At 35.8% G+C, this 18,365-nt stretch overlaps 1 protein-coding gene across 2 annotated transcripts in view; it reads right to left on the bottom strand.

Annotated features, from left to right (window-relative positions):
- Positions 1 to 18,365, bottom strand: part of ZNF385D (zinc finger protein 385D) — a 426,763-nt gene that overhangs the window by 97,528 nt on the left and 310,870 nt on the right. For both annotated transcript variants that reach the window (XM_074151119.1, XM_074151120.1), the window contains one exon: positions 1,105 to 1,215. In XM_074151119.1, the coding sequence (XP_074007220.1) occupies positions 1,105 to 1,215 (111 nt within the window). The remainder of the gene's footprint in view (positions 1 to 1,104; positions 1,216 to 18,365) is intronic.

Raw genomic sequence — 18,365 nt, 5'->3', positions numbered from 1 at the left:
AAGAAGTTTTCAAGGTTTGATTTAAGTTTTTGACAAGTTTGTGGCTTTGATAAATAATTGATAAACTAAAAAGAGGTACAAACTGTACATAAATAGCTGCCTACAAAGAAGCAGCAGCCCACAAGAATTATTCCATTTCTTCATATGACTAGCATAAGGAAGGAATCTCATGGATGTTTTGAGGTTAGACCTCACTCTAAATTCAAACAATTTTATTCTGACAGAAGTTACATCCATATTTAAATTAGTAAAAGAGGTAGTAAATGAAAGACATTTGGCAGGGCAAGGTAAATTTCCAACAGAGATGCCCATGTCAAGAAACTTCCTGGAGAGAATAGCAGAATAAATTATATTGTAGTATGTCAGGTTTTGTCTGCTGACACAATGATCTTGGAGAAGGAAATAAAGGAGTTAAATTCCAAGAAGCTTTTCTGTGACAGAACAGCTATTTCTTGGCAAGGAGCACCACAGCACAGCTTCCTTGGGTAATTACGGGGTACAGGTTACCTCTCTATATCAGGGACTATCTCCAGTGCAGCTTGCTGGAGGAGTGAGAGGATGTAAGGCAGGAGCCAATTGACAAAAAACATCACCTGTTTGGGATTTTTGATTTGGTTTGGTTGTTTTATTTTGTGGTTTTTTGTTGTTTTTTTTTTTTCTTTTAAAGCTTCTATTGGCAGGACAGATATTGTAAAGGTAAAAAAAGGAGGGTAGATCTGCAAGTACTCTAAGTATATCTGAATAACTTGTAACAACTACAGACTGAAAAGGCAGGCAAACATAACCAGGAATGGTAGAAGAATTAGGACTCAGCAAATATTTCAGCCTTATTAGCAGTAATGGATCAATCCATTTTCCTATTTACACTCTGTGCAGCACAACTGAAGTTGATGAGCTTGCGGGAATATATCCGCAGGGAAAATCTGGCCGGGTGTATAAACACTACCAAATAATTGTGTTTATTTGAAGCATCCTACAGCCTTTTCATCTGCTGAGCCACAAACTGAAATCACAACGTTTCATTTACGGTCAATTTATGCAAATTACGGCACATCCTAGAAGATAAATACGTATTTCTAATCTGATACAAAATGATCGACTTACATCAGAATTAAATCTCAGCTGGCAAATGTTGCATGATATGATTTGCTTTCTTCGATGAGGAAGAGGAACCCCAAATGTATGATTTATTACAGCTTTTTGAATTGGGTCCATCTGTAAAGAGAGAATAAAAAGAAAAATGAAAGCTTTTGCTGTTCCACTGTATGCTATATTATCTATAGTATCAAAAAAATTTCTGCATCATGCCATATCATACCTCACACTACAGAAAACTATTATTTTTCTTTAAAAATGAATATTTCTTCTTCATGCAGTTTTACAAAGAGGTAATACAGAAAGGTACAAAGAAAAGTGTCATTAAGTATCCTGAAGTACACATCCCTAGTTCAATTCTATACGCACCAATCTCCCTTTACTGAAGAAAGCAAAAAACTGTAAACGCTGAACAAGTTTACCTATCAAAACACCAATTTAAGCTTTTTTATATCACAGAAAAGCCAGTGCACTAAATTAAACAAGAATATTTTACATAAATTTACTAAGAAAAGGATCAATGGAAATGTTAAGGAATATTATATGCAAGTAATTCCAGAATAACACACAATAATTCAGTATTATGAAAAAATAATAATTTTCCAGGAACTGATAAATCAATCTTTTTCTTAAAACAACATCTACACAATCTGTGAGAAACCCAAATCTTCCAAAGATTATTTTCACAGCCATTTAGAAAAAACTATTTTGAATAAATTCTATTTTAAGGATGAATTTCAATTTTCATGAAAAGCATGCCTCTAACAGAACACTGATCTGGCAGTGTCTGCAAGTCAGGGTCCTATAAAAACAAGTACCATTTTGGCAGAGAATTTCAAAAAAGCTCCTCAAGAGACTTTTTTTACATGGAGGATTGAAATCAACTTCCCCAAATTCATTGGTCAAAATTATTTCTATTTCTTTTTCACAAGAAGCATTTGACAGCTGTTTTTAAAATCTAAGAATAGCTTTATAGCAACTTCACAAAGCCACTAATAGTTTCTATCTTTAAATTGTATTTTTAAAAATTCACAGATTTTGATGACACAAATATAACTAATTGTTGTACTATGATGATAACCAGTATTCACACAGCATAATTTGTATGTACCTTGAGAAAAAAAAAAACCTTTTTCTGTGCTCATATTCCCACAATTCACTTTTTTCTAGTCTGTTAGCAAAGGGTTATTTGATAAATAAAGAATCAGAGCTTTTCCTTAGAGTAATCAATTATTCACAGAAGCTGTAATGGTAGACAGTCATGGCCTCTATTGCAGTGAATCCAGAAGAGATCAGCACAGAAATTTTGCATCACCTGACAGCTGTTCAGTGTCAGATATGAAATAGGTCATTAAACTAATTCTTGTTGAAAAGAAATTCAGATTTGTAAAAAAAAAAAAAAAAAGAAAAAAAAGAACAAGGAAAACGGCAGAGCTTTATAGAAAGGTTTGGAAGAAATACTCAGTTTGAACATCCTCTTCAATTTGATGTGACAGTGAAATCTCTCATACATTTGTGCAACCACCAGCCTAAAAGAACTCCAATGCTACCTAGGAACTAGGGGCTCACTGTAACATAACCCCAAAATAACGCTTACAGCTAAGGTGAGAGTATATCAAACTCTGAAACACTACAGCATGCTGCGTAAGACTTTCTGTGGGATCAAACCATGTGCTAGGGGCACTCATATTCAGTAACACAATCTTGAAAAAGTCCAAAAATACTGTTGTATAAACCAGAAAGAACACCACCACATATGAAAGCAAAATAGACAGTAAAAGCTCTTCTTTTTTCAACTCTTCACTACCCAAGAGGTGACTTCTTATACCAGCAGAACCAATAAACCTGTGTCCTGTGATTTTCAACACTAAAGGATGACCTGGTCTTAACTGATGCTATTTTGCTGCTGCTGAAGTTTAGAGAAATTTAGCTAACCTTTCTAAAGAAATTTAGGCACTATTCCTTTTGCCATTGCAGGTCTAAAATACGTAGGGAAACCTCAAGCTCAGATATATAAATAAGTCTGCACATGATAACAAGAAATTGTGCATTATTTGATCCAGTGTAACTGTTTGCCTTTCCATTAACCACAGCTGTGAGATACGATTCGTTTAGCCTTCAGTGTTAACATGTTAATCTCTTTCACATTATCTCACAAGTGTCCTAAATTAAGAAAGCCAACACAGAAGCTCTCTAAGAGTTATATGAAAGGTACCACCATGGGTTCATAAGATGGAAAAACCGGTATTTTGAGTTGGATTTACCCATCTTTACAGTATGAATTTTAGCTCCAAATGGGGTTGGATTTCTGGGGGAACTGATGCTCACATATTAAGAATGAGACAAAGAATTTTTCAGAATTGAGAAAAATCATGAATGTGTGGAATAGTCAGTCTATTTTGGATTTAATTTTATTTTGATCTCATGGAAAAATGTGGAGTTTCTTTCCTAATCACTCCACAGATTTTCTCTCGTTTATCTGATGATATAGAAATCCATCTCCACACTTCCCGTTCTCCTTCTAAAGATGCAAACTTCTAGACATACAGCTACATGGCCTTATTGTGAACTGGATGAAAAGCTTCTTCAAAGTAAGAACCCCTTCTCTGCCAATTGCTCTTTGATACTGCAAAGCAGAATTAAATTTCAAAACTTAGCCCCTGATTCTAATAAAGTTGGGGCAGAATTGCTGGAGTGATATTTGATGTTACTATATTTTCCTGAAGATTTCATTTAGGAAACACCACCAATCCATAAATTTTCAAATAAACACCTAAAAGCACCAGATAAGCCTCCAGAAGTTTTATGCAGGAAATTTGAAAGAGGTAACAGGATACCTAGGTGCACCATGATAAGCACTCAGGTCTCACAGGCACTGGAAGACAGAGAGGAGCCCTGCTGAGAGTCAGAGGAACAAAGAGAGGCAGCTGATTGCCAGAAAATAGAGAGCAAAGATTGCAGGGAAGTATAAAGAGGGAAATAATATAATGTAGTTGAGATAATCAGCAAGTGGTGAGATACTTAACAGAACCTCCAAGCACTTCTAGGCTCATTGAATATTACTAATTACACATATAAATTGTATTTCAACTTATGTAAATGGTATTTGCTTTCAAAATAAAAGTTACCATGATAAACTTTGATAAAATCTGCTTTTTACTCATTACTAGTGCTATATGACAATTGCTGAGTTTTTACTTTATTTCTTAGGTGCAACCGATTTAATTTATTCCCATTTATAGTGAAGGTCAGAGAGGTTTGCAATTCATAAGAAAGATTATGATTCAGCTGTCAAAACCATACAGGAGAGCAAGGATTGCAAGATGTCCCTTTATTTCCTCCTGCCAATATAAGTTACAACACAAAAAGGATGAGCTGCCCTGTGTTTCACTTGTTCACTGCCTTTTGGTTTTCTACTATCCAGCACTAGCTATATCTTACTATGTAACACAGGCAGTGTCATGCTTTTCCTTGTGGTTATTGTTCAAGGTTCACTGCAAACCATAAGGTAACTGCTAGTTTGGGCAACAAAGATAAATATAAAAGGTTTCATATTTCATTCAGTTAATTTTTGTTTTCAATACATAAAATGCACAGCAATAATATCATCTATATTTTAATTATTCAAGCTGAAATTTATGGCAACATGGTATTTTTTACTTTCTTTGATCAAATACTGTACTCCATAAGTACTTCAGGGGCTTACCATAATTCAGCAAAATCCAGGCTTAAACAAAGGGTATGGCAGAAGTTGGCCCCTTACTCCATATTCTTATCTTTGACCTTACCGCTGTCATGTGGTTTTGCTTGCTTGTTCCAAATTCAACTTGGTCAAACCAATGACCTTAGCCACATTCTTCTTTGCTCTTGTGCTTACCATAGAGCACAAAAAAGCTCTCTCTTTTTTTTTTTTTTCCTTCTTTCTGTTTTTTGTGAACTGCAGATGAGAGGAATGGCCGTTGCATAAAGTTTTCTGGATGAAACATCTACTACAAAATAACCAAGAAATTGACCCAAGAGATCCCATAGTATTTTACCTGCCTGGGCAACTTCTCCAGAATCACCATAGCTGCTATCCTTGAGTGCCTTCTGTAGCCAAGTCTCCATCTCATTAAATTTCATTAAAGATCTGCAGAGGGCAGAACCCTGATTGGTAAATTTTACCTATAGAGAAATTTGAGTTATTTTTATTATTTTTAATTGTATATTAAAACCAAGGGGCATGACATGAGCATTTCAAATGCTTGAGTTTGGCAGTAAACTAACAGAATTACACTAATGTCTATAAATAAAAGCATCCAGGTAAAAGGTTGATGATCGTGTGGATGCCCAGAGCCTGTTCAGAACATATGGTAGCCCTAAAACAATCAAATAAGTACAAATCTATTTTTACCTCAAAGCCAAACAAATTAGATGCAAAAGATTGACTCAAATCACTACTGTCCCTCTCGTGGTTTAACCCCAGCCGGAGGGTGGGATCGCTGCTCGGGGACAGGACAGGCATTGGTCAGCAGGTGGTGAGCAACTGCACTGTGCATCACTCGTTTCGTATATTATTATTATTATTGTTATGATTAATTTTATCTTCCTTTGCTGTCATATTAAACTGCCTTTATCTCAACCCAAGAGTTTTACCTTTTCTTCCGATTCTCCTCCCCATCCCACCAGGGGATGGGGGGCAAGGGGGAGGAGTGAGCAAGCAGCTGAGTGGTGTTTGGTTGCCTGTTGGGGTTAAACCATGACAGTCCTATACTAAGTGAGCAGAAAAACACATCAGGTCATTGAAGCTCTCAGGAAAAAATTGCCGTAGACCATTTTAGTGGTAATTTACAAAAAAATTACCCACCAAAGGACTGACCTCCATTACTCAAATAGGTAAGTGAATTCAGTGACACAGCTACCAACGCCTCCTAGAACTTCTTAAAATCCAGATGCTAACACAATGCAATGTTACAATGAAAAAAACACTAAAGGAATGATATTCTGAGTATGGTTTCTTACCATAGGTCTGCATTTCTACACACATTGTAAGTACAAAAATTAAGTCAAACAAGCACACTGTAATATTATTATACTTGTAGGCAAGGTATTAATATTTTCACATATGAGTTGAGACTTATGGAAGATCTTAATCGTAAAGCTGATAAGAAATAAAGATAACTCAGTGGGGACTCCGTTCATTCACTCTCTTAATGTTCCAGCAAATGGTGAAACTAATAAGAGCATTGGAAGCAGTGTAAATCCTGTACCAATCACATACACAATGCCTTACCAAACAAAAAAGAACAAAATGTTATCATATGCACCACAGTTTATACTTACTGGTGAACTGAATCAATTTTTAAAACTGCATGATGGATGCAGTTTTAACACCAAACTGTTCAAACATGAAACTGCCTATTGCATTATAGTTGTGACATACTAGTAGAAACACAGAGAAGCAGTTACTAAAAGTTAGAGGAAAGCTCCTCAATCATGTAAAGCCACTACCATTTATAGCTGGGGGACTTTTGAATTTTCTCAGAGCATAATTTGACTATTTCCAATTGAGCAGTTCCTCTCTGATCTCAGTAGCATCAAAAATTCAGAATGATTTTCCCTGCAATCATGCTGGTCAATTGTACAGATGCAGTAATATTATCTTGTATTATATCACATTACATTACATTGTTACATTATTACTTATGCAGAAACTCTGATGTTTTGGAGAACTGCTGGACATTCAGCCTTATATTGCCCGTATGGAGTACCCATGTTGTGGGCATTGTTCAGCTGAGTGGTAGCACCTTCTCCAGAAGATACTTGGCATCTACGGAAGCTGCACACTCAAGCTGGATAAAGCATGTGCAACAGGTCTAAAACTTCCAGGAAGTATTGGAACTACTGGGTGTCACACATTGCGGTTCATTTCCGTGTGTGCATATCCATCTCAAAACTCTTGAAAGTATTTGTTAACTGTGCTTGTTAAAAAAAAATAAATCTGTGCAGCAGGTGTAGTAGGTCTGATGGTCTCCAGAAGTATCAGTCCTATACCTTACAATCTACCTGATGCTTTCTTAATATACTGGTGTTCAGGTCAGAAACAGACCAGTTCAACAACTGCACAGTGATTTGATCCTAAGTATATTTGACATTCTGTATTTCCATAATAAATACATCCTATTTTTAGGGCTAGCAGTCCAGGGCTTTTTTTTCCAACATCACATTAATCTGTGAATAAGAATCCTATAAACGAACCAAAGAACACAATTCGAAAGGAATGATGGGAAGAGCTTGGTAAGCATAATTAAACACACAAAAAAAAGAACAACAGTATTTTGGTTTCATGTGTAAGTAGAACAATATGATGTCAAACAGTTAAAATACGTGTTCTAGATGTGCTACCATGCATGGTTTATCCTTTTACAGCTAATTTATTCAGTATTGCCCTAGTAATTATGGTGAATAATTATGCAGTGAATTGAACTCAGCATTAAACATCTTTTCTTATCGTCTACCATTTCTTCTCTTATCAATGAAACAGAGTAGAACTAACCTGATGCTTTTCATGTACATCAAACTGAAATATTACTTGACCTCATTAAATATAAAATAATTCACATAAAATACCTGCAACAACTACAGTAATGTGCAATATTTACAGAAGAATTGCTTTTCTTTAGAAAAGTGCTATCTATCAAAAAGAAAACTGTAGTCACTTCCCAAACAATGTAACTGCTTTATGTAACTTGACTAGTACTTCAGAATGAATTTCCAAAGTAAACATTTGATTCTCTTGCTGAAGTCTTCTAAAAGTGTAAGGATTTATCTTTTTTAATCGAGCTATTTAATTGGAACAGTTGTCTAGTCACCTTTCTGATGTAAGTCTAGTATTTCTCTCTTGCTCTTTTTTTGTTATGGCTTTTCTTTTAGATTTTCCCACTTGGCAACGAGATGCTGAGGCAGCAGCAGTATTTCTGGCAAACTGCTTGAATATACAGAAACCAGTCAGAGCCAAAGGATTTGCATTCACAGTGGTATTGCACAGAAATACTGTAACCACATAGAGATTATGCAAATCCTTATACTCTGATTGTCTAATAATGGTTGTCAGTCAAAAGATAAGAATTTGCATATGCTAAGGCTAGTAAGAAATAATGACATGGTGATTATGCTAATCAAACACACTAAACAACATGTGAAGGACTGTCAAACTGGAACAAATCTGTGTATGTATGTGTGCATATGCTAAACACAGAAACACACCGTGCTAAAAGAACATAAAGGTTGCAGATCAAGCCCTTAAAAACACCTTTATGAATTTACATTTTTGAAATATATTCACATATTTTTCCTGAAAGTTTCTGGCTTTGTTCTGTTCAGAAGATGGACAATGGTCATTCAATGAGCAACTGTTCAACGTTGTGTTTTGTCCAAGGGCTTGAATGAATAGCCCTAGACTTCATTTACTGTATAAAGCTGAAACCTTGCTCACAATGGGAATTATCAGCCTATTCATTTGCTCTCCTATAGTCTTCACTGACACTTGCTTCACAAGTATAATTAATTATTTTCAAAACTTCTTTGTTAGATAAAAGATGGTATTTTCTCAGAAACGAAGAATAAAAACGTACACTAGCTCCAGCTATCCAATTAAATATACCTAAGAGTACTTAGTATTATATTGCCTTTCATATGTTCACCATACAGTTCCCGACTTCAGATTAATCTATGAAGGTGCTACACAGACTAAGCACAGCCTTACAATGCAAATCAGACTCACAACCCATAAAGTTGTCTGAGAAAAGTTTGGGTTAAGTGACTTGCCTTGCATCTCTCAGAACAACTCTCCAGTGTGGTATTCAACTGGTTTTCTGGAATGGGATGGCCCTTTCTTCTTCAGTCCCATCTCATTCAGAACATGTTTTCCAATTTCTTCAACAAACAGAGCAAGAATACCATGGATAATAATCTTTGGAATTAGAAAACTATGATTGCTCCCCAGTGCTGATCCAAAGGACGCACAAAATTCTACCAGACCAAAAAGATTCTCCCAAAGGAGAGAAGATAAAGGCAACCAAATGTGGCATGCTTGTCATATTGCTCTATTATCCTGTGGACAATGCTCAATACAACACTTGCAGCATAAGAACAGACTAACACGAAACAGACCACCTTGAAAGTGGGAGAATTACTCGCTCTATTTCTAGTTGGCATTCCCAACGTGGTGTGGAAAGAAGGGGCAGATTGTTTCTTTTCAGCTGCTCACTTAAATGAGCAGTGGCAGACAGTAAAAATATGATTAAACCCAAAACAACTGCTTAAAACAGAGATAAATGTTATATTCTCTCTAAAGATACCAATAAAAATAATAACCTAAGGTTCACAAATGACATTTGTTTTCTCAGTTTCAACCAAGAACAAAGCAGAAATAAGCTCATGAGAAAAAGAACACATTAAAAAAAAGCTAAGGGCATTTTCATGTTTTGTGCTTAAGAAAAGAGTTTGGAACAAAAGGTTGGCAGACATAATGAGGGTTACACAACAATTCCCAACAGCATCATTCATATGTGAATGAATTTCAGAAAACTGGACCAAATGCTATAATTGGTATTTAATAATAATGTGTCTTTCTAATCACAAAAAAAACCCCAGGATGTGTGCCAGACAGAACAAGCAGAGAAGCACTTCATTCACTCTTTCAAGTGAATTGCTCACAAGTACAAGAGTCCAAAGTGATCACTACAAACTGCTACACATTTTTCAGAGAAGTGACTGTGTATAGATGTGTTTAAGAAGTGTAAAAATAATTCTGCAATGCAACCTTCCTGACCACGCTGCTATGCTTTTTTAGCCTATTGTAAAAATTCTTCTGATTTACCATGTTTAGTGTGGTGACTCCAAAGAAACCACTAAGAACTAAGGTGTAGAGTACAAATAGAATGTTTAAAAATGTACTTTCTTACCTGAAAAAGTCCAAGGCATTCTTCAGACATTATTAAAATACTCTATCAAATCTATACTTTTATAACATTTCAACACATTTCAGAATCTGTCTTAATGAGTTAAGATTTATCATCTTGAGAAGTTACAATTCCTAAGCCACACTTGTAGAACTAGAGAATAAGAGACTAAAAGGGACCCAAGAAATCATCTTATCCATACCCTGCACTATGAAAGGAAAAACATTTTATGGGTACAGAATACTTTTACCCTGGGTTTTGGCAGGAGAGGTGTGAATGAGTAAATATTTTCGTGAAGCAAAGGTTAAAACACAGCAGTTGAATCTTGGAAATACAGAAATTTTTCAGATTCTCATTTTATAACTGTTTCAGAGTGAAAAACTTCAACATTTCAGATGAAACATTTACCAAAGCTGCTCTGCTCGCTTAGCCACTAGGTCTCTGACAACCTTGTACAACAGAGTAATTAGATAATTATTGAATTTATCTACAAGTTCTTAAATGGATATCTGTCTGTCTTCAAAATCTAGTGGAAGCATTTCACTTCAGGAGCAAGTGAGACATTTGCTAGTATAATTATTTGACCACAGGCTTTTTTTTTTCTCTCTTTTTTTTTTTTTTTTTTTTTTTCAGGTCAGCACTGAAAAAAGCACATAAAACATCCCCATTCCCTTTCTCAGAAGAAATGTTCTACTGTCCTTCTTAAGAAAAATTCAAGGATATAAACCTATGTGACCAATTGCCATCATATTGCCTCACTTCTTGAGATTCAAGACAATTTTATTTAAATTAATTTCATCACCAGCAGTCAACACAGAAAAATAATGTTCCCCACACTCTTCACATACGGGAATTGAGGTGTTACAGTTTGCACGTGCAGCTGAATATATCCTTACAACAGGTAATGGTTAAGTATGAGGGTAAATAATGTGCACAGCTATATTCATGGCCCTCGTACAGATTACTAACAGAATTATATCTCCTTGCATGTGAAAAATATTTTAACTTTGCTTGGCTCATAGATTATGGTCCATAGGAAGTCATTAACCTGCTTACTTCCTCCATAATGTTATTAGCTCTAAAACTTGCCTGAATTTTTGAACTAGAATGAGACTGTGTTCAGAAAACTCACCCATACTAAGAGAGAGAAATATGAAATTGGAAAATGGGAAAAAAAATGTAGTTAATTCTCTTGATATAGTTTGAGAGCTTACATAATGATGACAATAAACCTTGCTGTGCTTAGTAACTATGCATGCATAAATAACATTAGAATTTGGTACTAAGCTGAGCAAGATCCCGGGAAGATGAGAGAAATAGGTGGTCAGAAGGTACATTTTAATAAGGCATTTGGAACTGCAAAATTAAGACCAACCCGATTTCTGCTTCAGACTCTTTAGGACACAGAAAGTAGGAGTAGACAGAAAATAAATAATTTAGAACAAATGGAGATTATTACATTACTAACCCAACTCCCCATCAGTTGATGTGTCTCACATTTTCTTCATGGTACTAAACCACAATTCTATTCCCTATTGATGAAAAGAACACAGTTATCCCTGTGCTGGCTACCCACATTGTAACTGTACTTTTCAAGTAATTCTCTACAGATTGCCACTGAGGTTCATTCCAAGTCTCCTGTCGGTCTTAGTGACTGAATCATTAGTGCAATCCTGAGTGCACTGAACAGCTGTGGAGAATATAGTTACGGCTCATTCACTACTTGAAGTGCTTTAATCCCTTCCTACCCATCTCTAAAATGTGATGCATTAAATAATTCTCAACATGTTTTTACACCATTTGGAAAAAGATGAAAAGTTAAGAGTGCACATTTCCATGCAATTTCATCTTTAAAGTTTTATCTGAATGATACGTCAAAATTAAAATTTAGAAAAAAGTATTGCTGGGGAAGTACCATTCTGACCCTGATTTCTAAGCTTTTTGTAGATCAAACCAGAACCCAATGAAACCAAGGAAGGAAAGAAAACCTGTTATTACTTGTGTGCATACAGAAGTATTAGCCCAACAGTTCAAGATGTCTCAAAACAGGCTAACAACAGCAATCTCCACTTCTTCCAGGAGTCTGCTACCATAAATAAATATTAATATATCTACAAAGCCAAAAAAGGAAGAGATGAAGCAGCTAGACACTGAGATACTGCAGGAAAGCGTCCTTCAGAGTTCTTCCATCTCCTCAGCTGATCCCCAGACAGAAGGGCAGTATTGCTTAACACTCAGCAAAGCTAGGGTGCCATTGAGTATTTTGAATTAATCAGGTTGAAAAGGATTTAATGTATATTATGAACTTAGACACAATAAGAAGTCTCATCTGAGTATTTCACAGTGCTTTACAAAGACCACTTACAGGCAGGTAATTAACATATGAAAACTGAGCTGTACTAGAACTTTTGGCAACTCCACTTGTTCTCATTCACAGCCTTATGCCTTAGCACTAGACAGCACAGACATAATTGATTCAAAATCATCTATGTCTGGAGTACTTCACACAAGTACCTATCAATGTGAAGACAGGCAATTTTATTGCCTGTGAACTGTCTAGTTGTTGCCTGCAAGTCAAATACTTAAAGACATCTGCACTGCTAGCATACCTTTTCAGAAAGGAAACTCCACAATGCACAAACAGCCCAGCTCTGGTTATTTTGCAGGGTTCAATTTTATGTATCATTTGATGCCTATGGACACCATATGGGTGCATTGTCTCTGCTTTCATAGTAAAAGCTCTGCCCTGGAGATATCTAAAACACCGTATAGGTAAGAGGGACCTGGTAAGATGGCAGCAACCAATGAGATAATTCTGAAAAAACGAGAAAGAAACTAAAAGTACAGTGCAAGCTTGAGAGGATTTGCTTCTATCTTCTTCAATACCTGCAGGGCTCTCAGCCCTAAGACTGGTTTTATTTTCTACCCATTTAATTATCTGTGATTATAAAAATAACATCACCAATGAAAACATCATTCTTCCTGCTACTATAAGGCTGTTTTATCTTTATACTGAAATTATATTAGAGATGAACCTTATCCATCAGGACTTATTCCTGCTTGTCTTAACACTCTGATGGAACAAGTTCAAACTAAGACTTGACCTTGGATCTCAGCTTTGACAATTATGTCCATATCTTAATACTTATGTAACTGCACACATTCATGTGCCAGGATTAATCATTAATGACCAGGATCTTTGTGACACACTTAAAAGGCCAGGAAATATTATCCTTGTCTTACAGATGGGAATTGAGAGTAAGTAATGGTTCAAGGTCACTGTGGAGGTCTGTGCTTGAATGTGGAGTTGAACCCACCGATTCCTCCACCAGCCCCTTCCTTCCTAGGTAAGAGCAGTGCCTTTGGCCAATCCCTCACCACCCTTCACGTGGCTCTTGGTTCTTGTTTCGAAAGACAGCCTGACCTAGTGGGAGGGAAGGTTTTACCCTGGCAGGTCTCAGGAGCAGCTGCAGGGACTAACAGTTCTGCTATGGGATAGGATAATGAAAAAAATACTTTTCCCTCAGGAGCAGCTGCAAACTTCAGTGCTCCAAACCTCTACCCTTCTTTTTGTGTTTCTTCTTAAAAGTGTTGCTGTTGTTTCAGGCACTACTGAGAAAATTGTACTTACTGTAATCTCCTTGTAATTTGCATAGTAGATTTTCTCTGCAATGGTTATGCCTATGGCTTGAAAGAAGAGGAAGCCAGGAGACTCAAGTACAAAATTAAATACAACAGTATAGTTTGTTATATTGAAAGGGACTTGTATCTGCTCAGACCCTTCCACACATGAGAAATTTATGTTATTAAAAAAAGCAACTGTGCGATGACCAATTTGAATTAATAATCAGAAAGTATTTCTTTTTCTTTCTCTCCAGTTCACACTCTGTGAGGAGCCAAACAGCACATTTACAGCATGCAGCAGCGTTGACTGATCCTGAAAATCCAGTATGTTTTTGAGAAACATCCATTAACTGTTTATAAATGGCATTTCTGAAACATTGTCATTCAAGTAACTGCTTTTAGTTTCCCTTTCAGATTAATGATTATTGAAATGGCATTACCAGTGCAAATTCTCTCTTTCTTCCTGTCACTTATTGTCTTTCTCATTATTAACTGCAACTGGAAGTTTAACACTTTAAGTCGTATTATATATTTATCAGGGTGGGGATTTGTCACATCAGTTTTATATTGGTAAGATGATACTACACCAAAGACACAAAATCATGTAGGGTTACATCACCTTTTTCTGATCAAACTCATAGAAAAACAAGCCAAAAAAACCCCACATGGCAAAAGTTTTTATGATACCAGCCACATCAGGTTTCCCAACTGTTAACATTAAACATGAACTCCAGCAGAACATGCTATTTCCTGGCTGCTCTCTGCAAGACCAACACCTCATCAAACCTGCTCCTGTCTGAAGCTGGTATCTGAATTTGTACTCTTGTTTGGCCCAACACAGTGAATTGTTTGTCAGACTTCTAACCAGGGCATCCATGACGACTATAATGTGAAAATCACAATGACATTTTCTGGCGGAAAGTTTCTCCTCTGTGGAGCCTCTGTAGAAATCAGACACAGACTACATGTGTTTTCCTTGTTACTCTTTGAACAGAATGAAGACTTTGCTAATAGTGGTCAATTACTATGCAAATATCCAGTAATTGCACCAGTCAAAAGCAAAACATGTTAAAAAAGGCACTTAAAAAAACCTAAAAAAACCACAAACAAAATAAAACCTCAAAAAAACCCAAATAAAAGCAGAAATGAGAAATGACTAGCACAAGGCATGAGTTAATAACTAACAAAGGGAGAAAAACTGTTTCCCAGCCGAAATTTTCAAAACCTATGTTGTTTACAGTCAGGTAAAAATAAAAGAGCAAAGCTACAACTTCAAACTGGCACATTCCAAGTCCTGTGTTTCTATAATTATGCTTTTGCTGTCTAAGATTAATCAGGGTAGTTAATGATGCAAAAAATTACATTTATAATCCAGTCTGAATACAGCTGTACTGCAAGCTAAGATCTAAGTGCCATTAAGGTAAATGGAATTAATGGGCTGTCCCTAGCAATCTTTATATCTATCAGTTACTAATTAACATTCTTCTGCAAAGAATAATTTATGGGGGAAAAATACGTACAGAAGCAATAATGTTAAAACTTGAAACACACTGCGGTCACAGGGTAGCTGTGCAGCTGTAATAGACAATGTGTTGTGCTCATTTCAACGAGAACAAGAAAGTGCCAACCAGCACTGCAATCACTAAAATCTTTTATGTTGTCATTTATTTTATATGGCAGCAAATTATTACTACCAAGGATGAACTTTTGTGGGAAATGTTGACTTCAGCTAATAATGGAAGGACTGAGCAGCAATAAAAACCTGGTAGTTAAATTAGCTACTAAGAAAAATGAACAGTGTGTGTTATCTTTGTAGGTAATGTAGCACATTTGCTGCTTCCAGCATATGACTCCCAACTTGATTACTGATTTTATGCATTCAGTACTCACGTTAGTTTTAAAAGCATTCCTGCCAAACCTGTACCACAATCTTAATTTGGCTCTCTTTTGTTTTTCGCTTTATGACATAAAAAACACTATGTAACTCTTTAGGGTCCTTTTTAAAATCCTCCTTATCTTCTGGCCTGTGAACCTATGCACAATCACTTCACATACCAGGAACTAATAATAGAGAATAAATCTTACAGTGAACACCACAGCTTCAGAAGCTATTATATGCCTCACTTCTTTTTGGAAAACAAACAAAACAAAACAAACCCTAACAAACCGCCAAAAAACCACTCCAACCCCCTAAAAACACCATCTCCCTGCCCACAAAAACACCCCTAGGAACGGACACACACATAAGTGAGTTGAGGCATGAATCAAAATGAAATGGTGAATGTTGCATCTGGAAAATATTCCCCTCACCAAAAGCAGTAGTTGTTAGTGGGTTTAAACCAATGTCAAGATATTTAGGTTCACTTACAGCATGAAAACAAAAAAAATCATTCTGAACTTATAAAAATCCATCTTAGAGTTAATCTTTCAAATCACTGATAACAGTATTATTCCAAGTAAACGTCATAGAATTAGGATGATTTTAATCTTCCCAGATCCTGACCAAAAATGGTATGCAACTACGACATGGTATATTACGACCAAAAATGGTAATAGTAATATTACTGGTATTTATGTAAGTAAGATTCATTAAATAACAATGGCATTCCCTATGTTTTGTGCTTATTCCCTATGTCAGTCACAATGAATTTTATGTTTATAATATAGACATGATGACTGACACTAATCACAATTTAATGCCTTCCAATTAAAGTTGTAAAGCAACATTAGGATACTTGCACATTTTTCTAACTTAGCCAGTAAGACGCCAGTGATAAAAAAAAATCCTAACTTTAGAACTTACATGAGCAGCTATTTTGCACACGCTGTAGATAATTAGCAGATAAGATTTTTAATTAACTCACAAAGACTTAGCATAATTTACCACATAGGGAAAAAAGCCCCTGACCCCTTGAGAAAATTAATTATACTGCTATGAAAATATGTTGTACATCGGTAAGAATTCCATTCTGGTGCTACATAAATAAGCACTAAGTATTCTAACATGCTGTATTATGAATATCATCTCCTCCCTTTGTCACTTCATCATGACCTCTCAAAAGAAAATATATTCACATTAAGAATTACTTGTCTGGACTGTAGAATTTTTAGCAGTAGGGCAGGAGAAGTTTTCTAGAAATAAATACTGATTTACAAATGTTGATAAGCTTGCAGAGAAAAGAAGGAAAAGTCTATAAACCCAGTATCAAAAAAATACAACAGACCTAGTGAATTTGCTGCTTTGAGAGCACAAAGAGAAATATATAATTTCATTTTTCTGTGGGAATTGGATGAGATAACAGATAAACCCTGTCAGGATGGATCTGACTGCAATGCAGTAAATGCTAAAGTAGGTGTCCAATGTTTCCATTATACAGTATGGCACATTTGCAATATAACTACAAATACCACATACCATTTCTATTCAAATAAATGTTTTTTTAAAAATTATTTTTAATGCTTCTGATTACAAAGCACATTCAGTTAAAAAAAACAACAAACCACAACATATTTAGAGCTTTTCTCTAGTGTTCTCTATGCTAGTGCATCAGACGTTATTGCAGGGCCTAGTAGTGCTTCTATACTGATGGTTTGGGCAGGCTTCCCCACCGTAACGTCTCTGTTTAGGAATTTATAAATATCTTGAACAATACGCTTTTGCTCTGAAGTTTACAGAAAGGAAAGAAAAGGATGGCCTGGATGCCATCCTGTGCAACCTGCTCTAGGCGACCCTGCTCTAGCAGGGAGCTTGGACTAGATGATCTCCAGAGGTCCAACCACTATCATTCATTCTGTGGTTCTGTGAAAAGGTTCTAAGGACAGCATTTATTGACATAAAATCGAAAGCAAATGGAACCACCATGTAAAGGTATCTTCAAACACCATATTAAAGACAAATATTTTTGTAATGCAAAAGAAAGATAAGTAAGACAATTACATGATAATATGGCTCAATCTTTTTTGTTACTTGCTTTTAATAATGAATGTTATGTTAGCAAGAGAGCTAGACTGACCATTCTGCACAGTGGAGTTCTGCCTTTTAGTCATCTATAATGCGACGTGCTAATTCACCAGAAGTTGCTGGGTAGCAGGTATTATGCATAACTTTGATGTGCAAATTCATGTTTAAATGCTTCGAAGAATTAGGGCTTACAGTCCATACTGGTTTCACAGCAATATAACATGCTATCTTTTGGTGCCTTATCTGAATGCTTTCTCTTACAGAGAGCTCTACCAAAAGCTGGACAAGGTGGTGTTCCCTCTGCAATACATTCAGTGTGAAAAGCAAGTTTTTAGGTAGTTGATATGCTCATTCTTACCTATATTACCTGTTTGTTGACACATTGTTCTGCTTAAAAATACCCACTATTCCTTTTATCTAGTTTGTAAGCCCCTTTTCAACTGATATGAAACGGTCAGAGTATGGCACTGTCAAAGATTTCATGGTCCTACAAATCTTGTCATAAACATCTAATTTTTAAACTTGTTGATCTTAAGTAAGGCATCACCAATTTGCATAATGTACTGTGATAGACTGCCATTTTACAGCTAACCTGTGTTTATCAAAATAAAGGAACATAGTTCATTGTATGATGGTACAAAAATATAGATGTAGCTGCAAGATTCCACTAATTCTGATTTCATAATTCCACAACAAATCTTCTGAATAATCAACTTTATTATATTAGGCCAGTAACTCAAGGT

This window comes from Numenius arquata, chromosome 7 (assembly GCF_964106895.1).
Source record: "Numenius arquata chromosome 7, bNumArq3.hap1.1, whole genome shotgun sequence".
Lineage (NCBI taxonomy): Eukaryota > Metazoa > Chordata > Aves > Charadriiformes > Scolopacidae > Numenius > Numenius arquata.
This window is presented reverse-complemented; position numbering and strand designations above follow the sequence as displayed.